The 15,757-nt window shown below is 37.8% G+C and overlaps 1 protein-coding gene across 1 annotated transcript in view; it reads left to right on the top strand.

Moving 5' to 3' along the window:
* The first annotated feature begins 2,150 nt into the window (after positions 1-2,150).
* Positions 2,151-15,757, top strand: part of mob2b (MOB kinase activator 2b) — a 37,475-nt gene continuing 23,868 nt past the window's right edge. The window contains exon 1 of the mRNA XM_059505929.1: positions 2,151-2,594. Within this exon, the coding sequence (XP_059361912.1) occupies positions 2,578-2,594 (17 nt within the window). The 5' untranslated portion in view covers positions 2,151-2,577. The remainder of the gene's footprint in view (positions 2,595-15,757) is intronic.

The following is a 15,757-nucleotide window of genomic DNA, read 5'->3' as shown; positions in this document are numbered from 1 at the left end:
CAGTGTGTATCGCAAGTGTTTCAGTGTGTATCGCAAGTGTTTCAGTGTGTATCGCAAGTTATTCACTTGTACATGCAAGTGTTTCAGTGTGTATCGCAAGTGATTCACTTGTATGACAAGTGTTTCAGTGTGTATCACAAGTTTTCAATGGGTTTCGCCTCAAACAGCCTCCCATATGTGTGTGTGTGTGTGTGTGTGTCTGAGCCCAGGCTTCTCCTGGAGTGACCTTGTCTGCCCTGCAGGTGTTATATTCAGCCCTGCAGCGAGATCACTTCTGTCCTCAGTCACTCAGTGTCACCGATCCTGAAGGACCACTGCGATGGAGAAATATAACACAGTCCTAACAAAATGGATTAGTCCATGTCTGTAGAGAAGCTCTGATTGGTCTATATTCGAATCATCTAAATATCGAAAAAAAAAAAGAAATATATATATATATATACATATATATTAATGACCCAGTATTCATAAAGTTCATCAAAACTTTGGTTTTAAGTCTATATTCTGTATTCTCCAATATTGTGTTGAATCACAACCAGCAGTGAGTCAGCTGAACACACTTTAACTAGAAGAAAGCAGAAGACAAACACTCGAGTGTACACTGGAAGAGCAGAGCACGAGTTTGTTTTGATGATAGATGACGCCCTCTGGTGGATTGATCAAATATTGAACAGGAAACAGTATTACTGACGTCTTACTGTGACACAAGTATCCCCCCCCCCCCCCACACACACACCTTTTTTTTACATGAAGTACATATTCAAGAAAGCGCCGAAACACTTCACGTTGTTCAACTTGTTACATTTCGAATTCTGTAATTTAAAAATTAATTCAACTTTTTAAATTAAGTATTATAGTGCCACACTTTAATAAAAGTCTTTGTTTACCCAATATATCAGTGTGTACTGTGTTTATTAATTATGCATATATATTTGAAAATATTTCCATGAATAGAAATTTATATAGTTTATTATTATATTTTATATTATATGAAAACAATTTATATATAAACATTTTTTTTTCTGAATTATATGCATGGATGTGTTCTTATTTATATATACATAATAAATATACACAGTATATACACATATATTATTTAAACAAAAACTTTTATTTTGGATGTGATTAATCGTTTGACAGCACTAATTATAACGTGTCAATGTACATATACATATACATTATATATATATATATATATATATATATATATATATATATATATATATATATATATATATATATATATATATATATTATTATTAACCAGTTTGTTTCATTTGAACCTAGAAACAGCACAGTGACCAACCATTACTATTGTTATTATTAGTTGTTAGTTGTATTAACATATGAAACCATACAAAGCATATCACAGTGTTATGTTAAGCATAAAGGCCTATTGAGATTATAATGTAGCAGCAAAATGTAACATTCTGTTATAATATATATACAGGCCTTTTTATTCTGAGCAGCCTTAGTACAGACACACAGCAGTCAGATTTAGTAGAAAACATATTTAATCACAGGAGATGAATTTACACATTTGTGTTTGTGTTTATAACATTTTAGTTAAGTAAATCCAGATACATAAAATAAAAGAGCTATCTTAAACAGTAGAACGATGTGTAAGAGAAAAAAAAATATTTATATATATATATATATATATATATATATATATATATATATATATATATATATATATATATATATATATATATATATATATATATATATTATAATAATAATAATATTACAAAAAATAAACAAATAGATAGAAACAATAAATGATTACAGCGGGGGAGCCAGAAATAAATAAATCTCAATGAATTCAAACACTGTGTCATTATTTTTGTTATTACGTAATTTGCATCAGAGATTTTTTCAAAGCTTCCATTTCTAGTAAAATAAATTACGCTTTGGTCCTAATATACTCACAGTGGATTCAGGCTAACAATTTTACTAAGTGCAAATAACATATTTTAGAGGTAGCATGCGATTAACATTTCTCTACACAAATAAAAAGGCACTAACATCAGACGAGTGCGCTGGCAGTCTGAGCGTCTCGCGCAGCACGCACTAAGTCACGTCTGTGTGTAGTCTTCCGCTTTGACGGAAAACTACATATCCCAGCATGCCTCGGTGAGCCGACCACATCCCGGGAGAGAGGGGGTCGGCGTTGAACCTGTGTTTACTTCCGGATTTCCTGTATATGGCAGAGCTTGCAAACAGCCGCTCGACTTGCCCTACGAGCTCCGCGAGAGCCCCGTGGCCCGATCCGACCCGAGACCGTGTCCGGTGGAGCGCGATGCTTCGGTGACCGGAGAGCCGCCACACAGCGGGCAGATTACCGTCAGCGCAGCTTCACACGGAGAGGATCCTTCTGCCACCCTTCGCCAAACGTCAAAGTCAATGCGGTCCTCGCTCTCAGCGCCGGAGCTCATCCGCCTCTCACGCGCCGAACATTAACGCGCTTCCGTTCGCCGAGCACGAGAACCGGAGATTAAACACAACCGAGAGCCGAGCCACACTCTCAGTTACCGGGATACAGCGACGGGTACAGGATCTGTCTCTTTCATCATCATGGACTGGTTCATGGGGTGAGTGTTTCCAGATCGTCACATTTGTTGTGCAGATTGTCGCCAAAAATGATTTGATCATATGACTTATATAAATATACTGACGTTACATCCGTAGTCTGTGCTGCTTTTACATGCGATCTATGGAGCATTTACAGTAACTGTGACGCAATACTGTCACCGGTGCACGCGCATTCAAACTGATCGCGTGCCACCATCATCATCATTAATCTAGGTCTAGGCTATGATTTAGGAAGTCCGTGTAACATTGTATCCTTTAAACCTCGCATCCGTTATAAAGTATCGTTCAGTTGTTAGTATTACACTATTGTCTAGAATTCTTTTCAGTTCCACTTAGAAGTGTTCAGTAGATACTAACATTCACAATTTTTATTGATTGATTTAATGATTTATTTTTATTTTTAGCAGCTAATATTTCTACAGTTTTACTAGTACTTGTGTGTCCCAGTTGGTTGTAGTATCTATCCCGAGCTTTTAACAATTGTTATTTTGCTAGTTGGAATTTCGTTTGATTCGTTTTATATTAGGTGGCTTTAACTTCTATGGATTCATATTTACATTCATATTTTTAAAGGTTCATTTATGGTGTAAATGCATTTTTTTTTTAATTATAACATAAACATGCATGCAAATATGCCTCTGTTCAATCTTTTAACCCATCGTTAAACCTAACCGTTCCTTGGAAGCTGCTAAAGCTTACTCTGGCTTATCATAGCCAGACACTACTCTCCCTGTTCCTGACATTAAACCTGATTGGTGACTGACTTGAAGTCAAATTTATTTGTCATATGAATTGTTGCCTGAAAACGGCATGTTCTGTCTGAGCTACTAATACAAGCGGTCGAGCTCAGTCACGGTGCTGATGTCTGCTTCCTGGAGAGATGCGACTCTACACGCCTTTAGAACATGTTTAGACTGTATAGAGTTCACAGAAACGCTGACGCAATGATGCCAACAACTGATCGCATGCCTTCTTCTGCTTCATATCTTCATCCTCATCATGATTAGCTTAGAAACCGCATCCGAGGTAGCTGAATAAGAACACACCTGTAGGACGAGACCGTTGCATTAATGGATCCTAGCCTTCACCTCAGACAGAGAGAGAGAGACATCTGTGGAGCTGTCAAATGGCCAAAGCTTTCTGTGCTGACCTTACAACAACAAAAAGAGAGCGCTTGCTGTTAATTTGTGCAATTCTTGCATTGCTTTGAGTCTTTAACTGCTAGGAATTCTAGTATTCAAATTATGCGACGTTCTAAAGGAAAGCGGTGGGTTTTCACATCGGTTCTTTCACATCGCTTTGTGGTTTCTGTAAAAGAGATGCTGTTAAAGTGGAGCTCCTCGTCTTGGTTTTGTGAAGACCCTGCGCATCACAGACTGGGCTGGCTCAAATCAAAACGCTTGTATTAGGGGAATAATTAAAATCTAAATTAGTTTAAAATGTTACTCGCCTTCAGGCCATCCAAGTTGTGCATGAGTTTGTTTCAGATTTGTAGAAATGTAGCATTGCATCAGTGTCTCATCAACGGATGCTCTGCAGTGAATGGGTGCCGTCAGAATGAGAGTCTGATAAAAACATCACAATAATCCACAGCACTCCAGTCCATCAGTTCACATCTGGAGAAGACAAAAGATGAAACATCCAGCATTAAGATGTTTTTAACTCAAATACATAGTCTATAATCCATAATAACACTTCCTCCAGTGATAAAGTGTTCTGTTCTGAATCAGGAGAGAAATCTGCACAGATCAAGCAGCGTTTAAACAGATCTAAACAAATATGTGGCTGGATTTTGATGAGATGTTTTTATAGCTTATGGACTCATATTTTAGCTGGAAGCAAAGGTTTGAAGTTAAAAAAAAAAAAAAACTCTCATTCTGACGGCACCCATTCACTGCAGAGCATCCATTGATGAGACACTGATGCAGTGCAGCATTTCTACAAACCTGATGAAGAAACAAACTCATCCACATCTTGGAGGGCAAGTACATGCTCTGCACATTTTCATTTTTGGATGAACTACTCCTTTAAAACGATCAGGAATCGACTACAGCTTGCTTTGTTGAGAGGTTTCTGCGCATTGCTCTGTGTCCACCGGTCTTTGGCAGGTGATAACGATAGGCCGAGGTGATGGGACTATTATATTTCAAAATCTTCTCAAGTGCTGCCTGTCTCGTGGTGCGGAGCACATTGTTATTAGTAAGTGCAGTTCTTTCCGCCATATCTGGTATGCAACCTGGCGACAGCTTTACATTCCTGCGTCAACCCACATCGTCATTTAAAGCGTGACCGATAATGTCTGTTACATGTCTCGTGGCATTTTGTTCACTGTCTGTCCCCAGACGCTGATGAGAGATACTTCCAAAACTGAATACCTTCAAGAGGGTGTTTCCCTCCTCAGTTCAGTGTTTACGAAACCGTGAAGTGTTTCTGATCCTCTTTATATAGACTTGTTTTACAGCAAATAGCTCAAATTAAAGACTGACATTTACATCCACTTCCAGCATTCAGCATGAAGTTTTATAATATTACAGATCTATAAAGTGTACTTTCTCAACACTGCGGAACCTGGTGCCTTTCTAAAGCCTCACAAATCGCATTATGGCAACAGCTTTCTCAGCTGTAATGCAGAAACAACTCCAAAGTTCATGTTTCCTGGGTCAGCATGGAGGCACGTTGTGAGCCTGCAGTGCCCTGATATGTCGTCTAATTGCTGTAGTTTGAGGTGGAGCACAATTAGCTGTTTCAGAGCTGCTGGCACAGGCTATCGACTGTCGATCAGTTGTTTGGCGTCTCTGATTCGGGTGTGACTCCGTCGAGCACAGGTTTGGGCAGTTCACGCTCCTCGGGAAGAATGTGTGTAGGATGAAGCGCAGATGTAAAGTAATCCTGATGCATGACCCAATCCTGAGACCCGCGTCATTGACGCCATGTTCTGAATGATGATGGTGTTTATAAAGATTCAAATAAAATAAAATAACCTGAGGCAGCTCAATTTGAAGTCAGTCTGTGATTCTCAACTGATTTGGATTCAGCAAAAATAGTCAGGCGTGCAAAAGTGTCCTTAAAATCAAAACAACTACATATCATTAGGGCTGAACAACTAAGGACCTCAACAACCACAAAAAGTCATTGTTTTCATTGTTTTTGACCATGTAACCTTGCATAAATACTGTAACCGAAAACCGATATTTTTGATTTTCTTTTCTTTAGTGAAATTTCAAAATTCTCATTTCCAATTTTGATACCACTGCAAAAATTACTAGCCAGGCTAATTTGAAGTTCAGACATTATTAAAGACAGTTGGATTGCGAGGAACAGCACAAATAATAGTTGCACAAATATTATTTGGGTAATTAAATATGAAATATCACCGCTTAATCTTAACTTATATAATTATAATCCTCATTAAAGTATCAAGCGCTCTCTACAAGGTTTAAATCAAACCCATTTTTTTGGGTCGTCAATCACTAGTTGACAACCGCTTGTTTGTTACATGAGACACAAATCGGGGGCTCGTCCGGGATGCAAAACCGAAACGTGATTTAGACCTCCAAACCACAGCACATTAAAGTTATTTGCATACTGTCAAGCGTCAATCCTGAGTACGACGGTCTTAAATGTGGTTTCTAGAAGTGAAGCAAAACTCTATATGCCATTTGTGCTTGGCTCCTCCCAGTTAAGGTTAGCAGTGCCTTCAGTTGATCTGCTCAGCTGGATACGAAGACATGCATCCACTTGACCCTGATAGAAGCTAGGCACAGCACCCAGCTGAATGCCTACGGTGGAGCCCGTCCTGTCCCACTCCTCTTAGGGCTGATTAATTGTGCTTGTGGAGGTAGTGTTGGTAGACAGCGAGAGAGACTGAAGGGATAGCCTTGCTGTGTGTGTGTGTTTTCATGTGCATCAGATCTGTTGTCTGTTCTGCTCTGATGCTGGTCAGTGTAAGTGTGATGGGTATTAGCTGATAGTTTCTTCCAGTAGCTGTAAAAACACAGCACCTGTGTTCTGGCCAACGAAGGGAAAGCTGAGTAGTGGACATGCCAGACCTGTGTTGGGCCTGAGGGGCCCAGTACTCAAAAATCATGTATAATTGAATTCACAAAACATACAATTTAATAACTTTTTATTATTATTATTATTATTATTATTTTTTTTTTTTTTTTATGTACAAAGCTCTGTTTTCCATTTTCATTTTTTCTGGATATAACTTTAATTGTTTATTTATATTTTATTCAAAAAGTCTTCAGTTGAACTAACTTTATTTTTATTATTATTATTTTTTATACTTTTTTTAAATAATATTTTTAAATAATTTTTATTATATATAATATATAATGAAATATTTATTTTTTCAGAAATTCAGAAGTTTAAGTTTTTCCTAGACTTATGATTGGATAAAAGTTAATTAAGGAAGATGATGGCTATCAGTGAAGGTATAACATTTAATCAGTTGAAACTTAACAATTTAATATCTCTGTATTTACTCTATTACTATCTAATATCTATGCATTTTAATTTTTTTTCATTAGGGCCCTATGATATATATATAATATTTTTTTTTTGGTCTACAGCTGTCTACAACCCTAATATTGATTTATACTGTAAATTATGATTTGGTTGCATATGTATTTTCTGGATTGCATAAATCATAGGGCCTTTACGTAGACTAGTCATAGACTGACATATTATCTGTAAAGTCTTGACCAAGGTTGGATAGATGTACCTGTAAAGTAGTAAATGTTCATTGTACTTTTTTAAATTTTTATTTTAATGTGACTGGAGTGAAAACAAAATAGTAAAAAAAAAGTTACACTTAGTGAATTGTTTATTACCTTTTATTTAGTTTACACATTACCAAAAAGTTAGTTTTTGTTGCTGATAGGTTGTGTCTTGGTTTAATGAAGTGCTTTTTTGATTGTACAGCACTTTGGTTTGCAGGTGCAGTTGTAAAGTGCTCTTTAAATAAAGTGAATGAGTGAATGAATGAATCTTTGGCTCATATGACACCGTAACAAACATGGCGCTGAACGTTTGTATCTTAATGTAAATATTTTAAATGATAGAACTTTTTGAGTTAAAAATGACTCAAACAGAAGTATATTACATTTGCTTGAAATGTTTCCTGCTGGTTTTCGTGTGCTTCCAGTCTGTGCAGCGTGCTTCTCTGTAATCGAGGCCGATTGTGTGTATGAACTAGTTCAGAGCTTTCCACCGAGTCAGACTGGTGAAGATCACGGTGTTTGATGAAGCAGGAAGCAGCTTACATCAGCGCTCACCTTAAGCAGTGGATTTGTACAGCGTTTATAGCTCGTCTGTTTCGAATGAAGTGAAAGTAAACTTGGGAAATTGCTCTCTTCTATCCTGCTGAATATGTTTTGATGCACACATCGACAGCATGAAGAAAAATAGCTCGCTGTGTAATGTTTCACTTCCTGTTTCTGCTGCCGAAAATATATGTAACCTTGTGCCTCTTTTTTCTAAAATAGAAGAACATCCTCTGGTTATCTGTGTTTGTGGTGAAGGCAAACAGTCAGGTGTGTGTGTGTGTGTGTGTGTGTGTGTGTTTGCCTCTTCAGTTTTTACCATTTCTATTTTCAGAGGTAGTTTTGATGCAGTTGCAAAAGGGTTTGAATGATTTTTTTCGATAAATGTTTTACCGTAATGTCGTTCTAAACCTGTCTGACTTTCTTCCATTGAACACAAAAAGATGTTAAACCCAATGTTCATGCTGGTCTTTTCTATCAAAACTAATCATACAGTTTATTGAACTCGCTTCGAAAAGGTCAGAAGGCACCATGACGTTTGTATGTACTCTGTTTTGTGTTGAAAACCAACAATAGCTTTGTGTGAGAAACTTCTTTTAAAAAAAGGTCAAATGATAATAATAATTCAGTATTTCACAGGATACTACACCGCTCTCAAATCACTTTTATGTATCTGCATGTTTAATTTTATTTATGTCCGTTGGCTATTTGGTATACGGTGTTTTGTAAGCATTATGGAAAGGTTATTAACTTAAAACAAAAACAAAAAAAAGTTCTTACCTTTTTACTTAGGATCGTTCTAAAGAAAAAATAAACCATTTTCTTTTTAAGGAGAAGAAATGGAGTTAGAGTCCCACTTTCGCACATTTCATGCACTCATTAGATTTGAAGGAATTTCTTAACTGAGATTTTAGTCATTTTAGACCCACATCAGATACTTTCATTGTGTTGAGTAAAACTTCTTATTTTGTGTTACACAAGAGGAAGTCATAAAGGTTCGGATACTTAAGTGTGAGTAAATAAATAAATGGAAATTCAGTCTTTTAATTGAATTAAATTCAAACTATCCCGTGCAGACCCAGATGCATCCAGAGGCTTGCATCATGAATCCAGAGCGGTGTGTGATGATGCATCATTATGGAGCTCTGCTGGATGCAGGAGTGTGTCTCACAGACGAGTCCCTCATCCCTCGCTCTCTGACGTCACGTCGGTGTCGTCACGGCCCGGTAACATGTGTCGCTGAATATGAACACGGATCGGCCTCCCTGCTCCTGCTGCTCTTTATAGATCCAGAGCGTTAAACAGAGACACACACCGAGCTTAGACAAGGAAACGAGGAATTATTATTATTACAACACTAGTGTTTTCACCAGATTAAAATGGTTTAAACTGAAGTGGTAGGAATAATAATAATAATCATTATGTTTTTGAAGCTTAAACCTATATAGCTTCTTGTTAATTTGTATGATTTTAATTATTTATGTTTTCATCTTGCTGCTTACATGTAATAAATAATATGCGTGCATGCAAACAATCCAGGAAAACCTTAATATGGACAAAGTCGTCTGGTTATCGCTGAATAAAACACACAATGGAGATCAATGCATTCTAACTGATGAAGCATGAAGACCATAAATATATGGTTGCACAAAATATATGGTTTATCGGTGTTCTTCAAGCAATCTTTTTTTATAAAGAAAGTATATCTATAATGCAGTGCTAATCGATGTGGCCTTTATCACTGTATGTAATTCTGTAATATGAAACCACGTCTGGTCACAAAAAGAAGTCATTTCAAACACTCGATTGAAGTTAATTTGGAGGAAAAGCATGTCAGTAAATGATATCTTTGTTGGACAACAGGCTCATACACTCATACATACATAGATTTTCAGTCCTGACCAAACCAGTTCAAGATCGTAGAAGGAGCTCCTCATTTAGCCATAAACTTCTCCTCAATTTCACATCCGTCTTCCACGTTGTCACTGTCGCACACAGAAATATGGCATCAACTAGACTTTAATGGATGTTATCGTGGGAAGACTAATTCTTATTGTGAGGGAAACGTTTCCAGTATATTGCGAACGATAAGATATCGCCCATCCTTACAACTCAGGATAAGAAGATGCCAGCTTCACTCTTTTGTTCATGCTTTGGATTACAAGCCTATTTTAGGCTGTGTATACAAGAGAACTTGTAACAAAGGTCGATGCGGAAGCATTCATCTTGCCGTTCTCTTCCTCTCATGTGTTTTTCAGTTGTTTCTGATGACCTACATTGCATCCTCCATCGCTGTGTGTGTGCATCTTTTCCTCTTCCTCCATTTGTTTCTTTGGCTGTTCTCGTCCTCGCGTGTCCTCCAGCGTGACCTCGGTGCATTTCTTGCCGTCTGAAAAGAATGTGCACAAAATGTCCCAACAGCCTGACCGCTATCACCGAAATAAGTATTTTAGTCAATCAGAAACACAAGACTCTGCACATTTGACTCGTTTTTGGAGGACAGCAGGGTTTTGGGAAGGGTGTGTGTGGTCGAACTTAGCAAAATGACTGGAATAGCTTACATCACCTTTTTAGGGTTTGCATACTTGAATGCAGTGAGGAAAATGCAAATGAAGCGTTTGCGAGCGAGGGATTCCGGTTGATGCTTGTCTTTTCTCTGTGTGGAGCAGGAATGGGCTTTAGTTGGATTATGTCGTGTGATCTCAGGCGTGCTGCAGGCTTCCCTATACCTCACAGATCAACGGTGTGTGTTTGTGTGTGTGTGTGTGTGTGTGTGTGTGTGTGAATCTACATGGCTTCAGGATTTGAAGTGCTTCCTCTCCTGTTCTGCACAACCCAGACTCATTGGAAATACCTGCTTGTGGCAACTAGGGGTGTGCAATATTGACAAAATAATATCTCTATTTTCTGGGATTTTATCGATAACGATACTTGGACAATATTTTGCTAAGTGTGATATTCTGTGTGGTGGTCAGTTCACTCTGATAGAAACGCATCTTTTCCAATAAGTTTAAATTAATGTGTACTTTTTAATGGGCATTTTTACCTATAAAATTGTGCTTTATCTTTTGAGTCAAATTCTTATTTTAATTTAAATTTAATCATGACATTTGGGGCCGCTACTAAGCAAATTATATCATTATCAACATCATTGATCTTTATAATGCAGAGGAAACGCAGAAGCTGACCCCCAGCAAGGTTTGGGTTCCAAACTGTGACCTTTTTGACCTCTTGTGAGTTTGCAGATACGGTCAGAAAAAGCATGCATATGAAGCTAAATATGTGACGCTAAGATTCAAAAGGATCAGTTTTCAAATCCCACGGCATGTTGGAATTGTTTTGAAGGAGTGTTGTCAAAAGTACCCAAGTTGGTAAGATATAAGACAAGATTGTGCGAGAATTCAGCTTTCTCAATCAAAACTCTGGCCCTGCAAATCTGTGTGAAAATGGATAACAGTCTGAGTTTTAGTGTTCATTTCAACTGGAAACAGCAGTGGTTTGTACATAAAGGTATGTTTTTTTGAGTTTTGCAGAAGTGTAGGTAGAGGCACGTGTGGGTAGCTTCTGCAACATTTCATGCATGTTATAGTTAAAGTTTGTGTCTGGAAACTGAAAGGTCATAAACCTACCAAGAGGGATTTGTTCCTGTAATTGGCATCTGATTTCCTCTGAATAAGTGTCAACTAAATGACAAGAGTTTTCATGAACATGTCCAGATGAATCCTGGTCTTACCAAATGACCTTGGATGTCAAGATTTGTACAGTAAGCGGTTCTTTACGGATCGTGCTCACGCTGTCGCTCTGCGGAAAGATTATCGCTGCAGTGTGTAAAGGGCAGGGAAGGTTGTGCATGTTGTTGATCTGTAGTAGCATTCTCTCAGTCTTGAACGGATAAGATCCAAAGCAAATAATCTCCTGTAAAATCACTTCTGAGCTGTTCAGGGTTCAGAGTAACTCCATGCAGTTTTTTCCTAGCACTTCTTTCGTGTGGTTGTCATGTCTTTTGCATGAGGTTTGGGTCCTGATTAAATATTCGGTTGCACGGAAAGCTGATCAGTTATTGGTTGAGCTGTTTATCGTGCCTCATTCATTTAGTTCAAATGAAAAATCGCTCAAAGCCTGTATGAGTTTCTTTATTCTGAAGAATTTTGGTAACTTACTAAATGTTGGTAGCCATTGACTTCCATAGTATATTTTTCCATACTTCCCTACAACTGTCCATTTAAGGATAATGTTAATAAATCTGGTGGTGGGATTGCTCATTTATCAAGCAATGCTATATTTATCTAATTATTTTGTTCATCTAAAAGATAATATCTACCATTTGCCTAACAATTGCCTCAACCAACAAGACTTTTGTTCTTCTGTAAAACACAAAAGAGGACACTGTTGTTAAAAAGTAACTTTTGTGAACAGATGGTCGAACTGATGCATCTGGACCAACAGGGTTTGTTCTTACACGTGTTGGAGCTTCTGTTGATCAATGTTTGATGTTGATTTTGTTAATATGTGAATGAAGGCCTGAATTAAATCTGTTCACCATCATGTCTTTGAAACAGTTGGATTAAATGTAGAGATGCACCTATTGCAATTTTCTTTGCCGATTATAATTGTTTTTGTTAGTGTGATCTGCCGATGCCGATTTTCTTTTCTTTCTAAAAACTATAATTGACAGCATAAACAAAAATCTACTTTAATTCAATGTAAAGTTTTATTTACATAAAAAAAAAACAAGTTAAAAGTCAGTAATAAAATAAGAACAAAAAAATAAAAATGCAAACAACAGCACACATGCAATAGAATAAGTATTTTATCTTTTTTTCTGGACTACAACATGCATTAATTCATTATTTAACAAACTGCCAATGAAACATTCTTCTGAACATTTATTAATCTTAAATATTCCAATAAATAACACGTTTTTAAAACCAAAGTTGCAACTCTATTATTTAATGAGCAAACATGAACTAAGACTTGTATTTTTTAACAAAGATTAATAACTTCTGCAGATAATGTAGCTATTGCTCTATAACTAATGAGGTCTTACTGTAAAGTGGTACCTATTGGGTTTTATAGTTCTTTTGCACTTTAATCGGTGTAAAACTTTTAACTTTATACATTTTTTCTGTATTGCTTTTATAGTATTTAAATGTTCAAGTATTTTTGTTATAAGGAAAACATTATTAAACCTGTTATACTGTTATATATATTTTTTACTAAATTTACATACCGTAATAATATCGCATACCGTGATAAAAACATGAGCAATTAATCGCAACATGAAAATTGGATACCGGCCTATACAGGAAACCTGTGGGGATGTCTAAAATAATGCAGAATAAAATGGATCGGCTCGAAATCGGAAAGAAGTGAGACTGATCCGGGCTGATCCTGAGGAAAATCATCCGATTCAGATCCTGGCTGATTAATCAGTGCATCTCTATTAAATGGCTCCATTCATATGGATTTCTTTGTCGATGTCTTTATGAACTTTTTGAAGCATCATGTTTTGGTGGAGTGGACCGAAATCTCATTCAAAATTCGCCTTTGTATGGTTTTCAAAGATGAGCAAGCAGCATCATCTGAGTGTTATATAAGCGTTAGCTAGCTGTGGAATGCACTTCAGCTAATGCCTGTGTAATCCAGCGCTGCAGAGATGGAGCTGCTCTCTTCAGTCTCCAGCTCTCATCCCAACCCTCTTCCTGAAGGATTAGAGCACAGATCCGTCCTCACCCAACACACCATCGCTTTCACTGATTTCACATATCATTGAACATAGAACTGTCCTGCTGTATTGATGTGGCATCACAACATGAGGACATCACCATGTGACTGATCTGTGAACTGCACCAGTAGATGGAGACGGTGAATCTTAGAATCTGAACGATACATTACAGCAAAAACAGCCTGATTCATTAAAAGACTGACTGGGAATGGGATGCTAACCTTATATTAATTAATTAATTCATGCATTTATTTATGTACTTATTTAAGCATTTAATTATGCATGTATTTATGCATTCATTTAATTATGCATTATTATTTTTTTGTTTTTTTTTATTAATGGGTTTATAAATGTGTTTGCTTATGTATTTAAGTATAAATGCATTTATTTATGCATGCATTCATGTGTTTTTACTTGGTTTGCTAGGTTTTTAGGTGGGTTGCGTAATTCTTTAGCGAGTACTAAACTGATTGACCCTTCTCTATATCTTAGTAACTCTTGCTGTCTGTGATTTTTCTCACAAGTTTTTTTTTGTGCTACTCGTAACCAGTAGTTGAATCTGTAATTGTCACTCTAAACAAGTGGGACAATATTAAAAATCTCAGTATTTTTTCCAAAGTATGTAATGTACATGTAATGTAAGATTTTAAATCTTTCTGTAGTGATTCCGATCAGATTTCCCAGTGCATTGGTTCATTGTAGCAACATTGTACTGTTTAGTTATAGATGAGGGTTTTAACTATTCGAGTGATTATGAGGAATGTGCAGTTTTGTTTTAAACCGGCTTGATGCAGAGATTAAAATGCTTTGTGAACATCATATCTGTAATATAGCGTTTGGATTGGCCTCACAAACACACAGCCTGCTCTGCCCGGACATGCAGAGACGCCGCGTTCAGGCTGGGCTTGTTTTTCTTCCGAGGCTTCGATCCACACAGTCTCTTGTGCTTTATTCAGCCCCCTGCAGGAGAGGAGCAGCGAGGCTGGCAGTGGGGCAAGGGGGGTCATTAGGCTTCGCTCTTAACAACTGGCTCAATTTGGACAGCTTTGTACATTCCCAGATTGCTGCTTTGCTTTCCACAAATGACCTTCAGCTGTGCGATCGCGAGAGCGTAAATGCCACTGATTAGGCTAACGATATCATTCACGCATCCAGATCCTGGCTCTCTCAGAGACGCTGCAGTGAGTCACGCCTGGCATTGCCTTTGGATTTTCTTGTATTGAAATGTCAGTCAAAGTGAAACCCGAGCCAAGAGCCAGGATCAGAGCAGCAGCTTCACGAGCAGACGGAGACACTGCTCATGTTTGGAGTTAAATACTGGTCTACTGCGTAACGCACTGCCAATACTGTGTGTATTTACACTCACCTAATGGATTATTAGGAACACCTGTTCAATTTCTCATTAATGCAATTATCTAATCACCCAATCACATGGCAGTTGCTTCAATGCATTTAGGAGTGTGATCCTGGTCAAGACAATCTCCTGAACTCCAAACTGAATGTCAGAATGGGAAAGAAAGGTGATTTAAGCAATTTTGAGCATGGCATGGTTGTTGGTGCCAGACGGGCCGGTCTGAGTATTTCACAATCTGCTCAGTGACTGGGATTTTCACGCACAACCATTTCTAGGGTTTACAGAGAATGGTGTGAAAAGGGAAAAACATCCAGTATGCGCCAGTCCTGTGGGTGAAAATGCCTTGTTGATGCTAGAGGTCAGAGGAAAATGGGCCGACTGATTCAAGCTGATAGAAGAGCAACTTTGACTGAAATAACCTTGTTACAACAGAGGTATGCAGCAAAGCATTTGTGAAGCCACAACACACACAACCTTGAGGCGGATGGGCTACAACAGCAGAAGACCCCACCGGGTACCACTCATCTCCACTACAAATAGGAAAAAGAAGCTACAATTTCCACGAGCTCACCAGAATTGCACAATTGAAGACTGGAAAAATGTTGCCTGGTCTGATGAGTCTCGATTTTTGTTGAGAAATTCAGATGGTGGAGTCAGAATCTGGCGTAAACAGAATGAGAACATGGATCCATCATGCCTTGTAACCACTGTGCAGGCTGCTGGTGGTGGTGTAATGGTGTGGGGGATGTTTTCTTGGCACACTTTAGGCCCTTAGTGCCAATTGGGCATCGTTTAATGCCCTGTCCACACGGACAC

Source organism: Carassius carassius, chromosome 23, assembly GCF_963082965.1.
Source record: "Carassius carassius chromosome 23, fCarCar2.1, whole genome shotgun sequence".
Taxonomy (NCBI): domain Eukaryota; kingdom Metazoa; phylum Chordata; class Actinopteri; order Cypriniformes; family Cyprinidae; genus Carassius; species Carassius carassius.
Note: the sequence above shows the minus strand (reverse complement) of the source record. Positions and strands in the feature narration are given on the sequence as shown.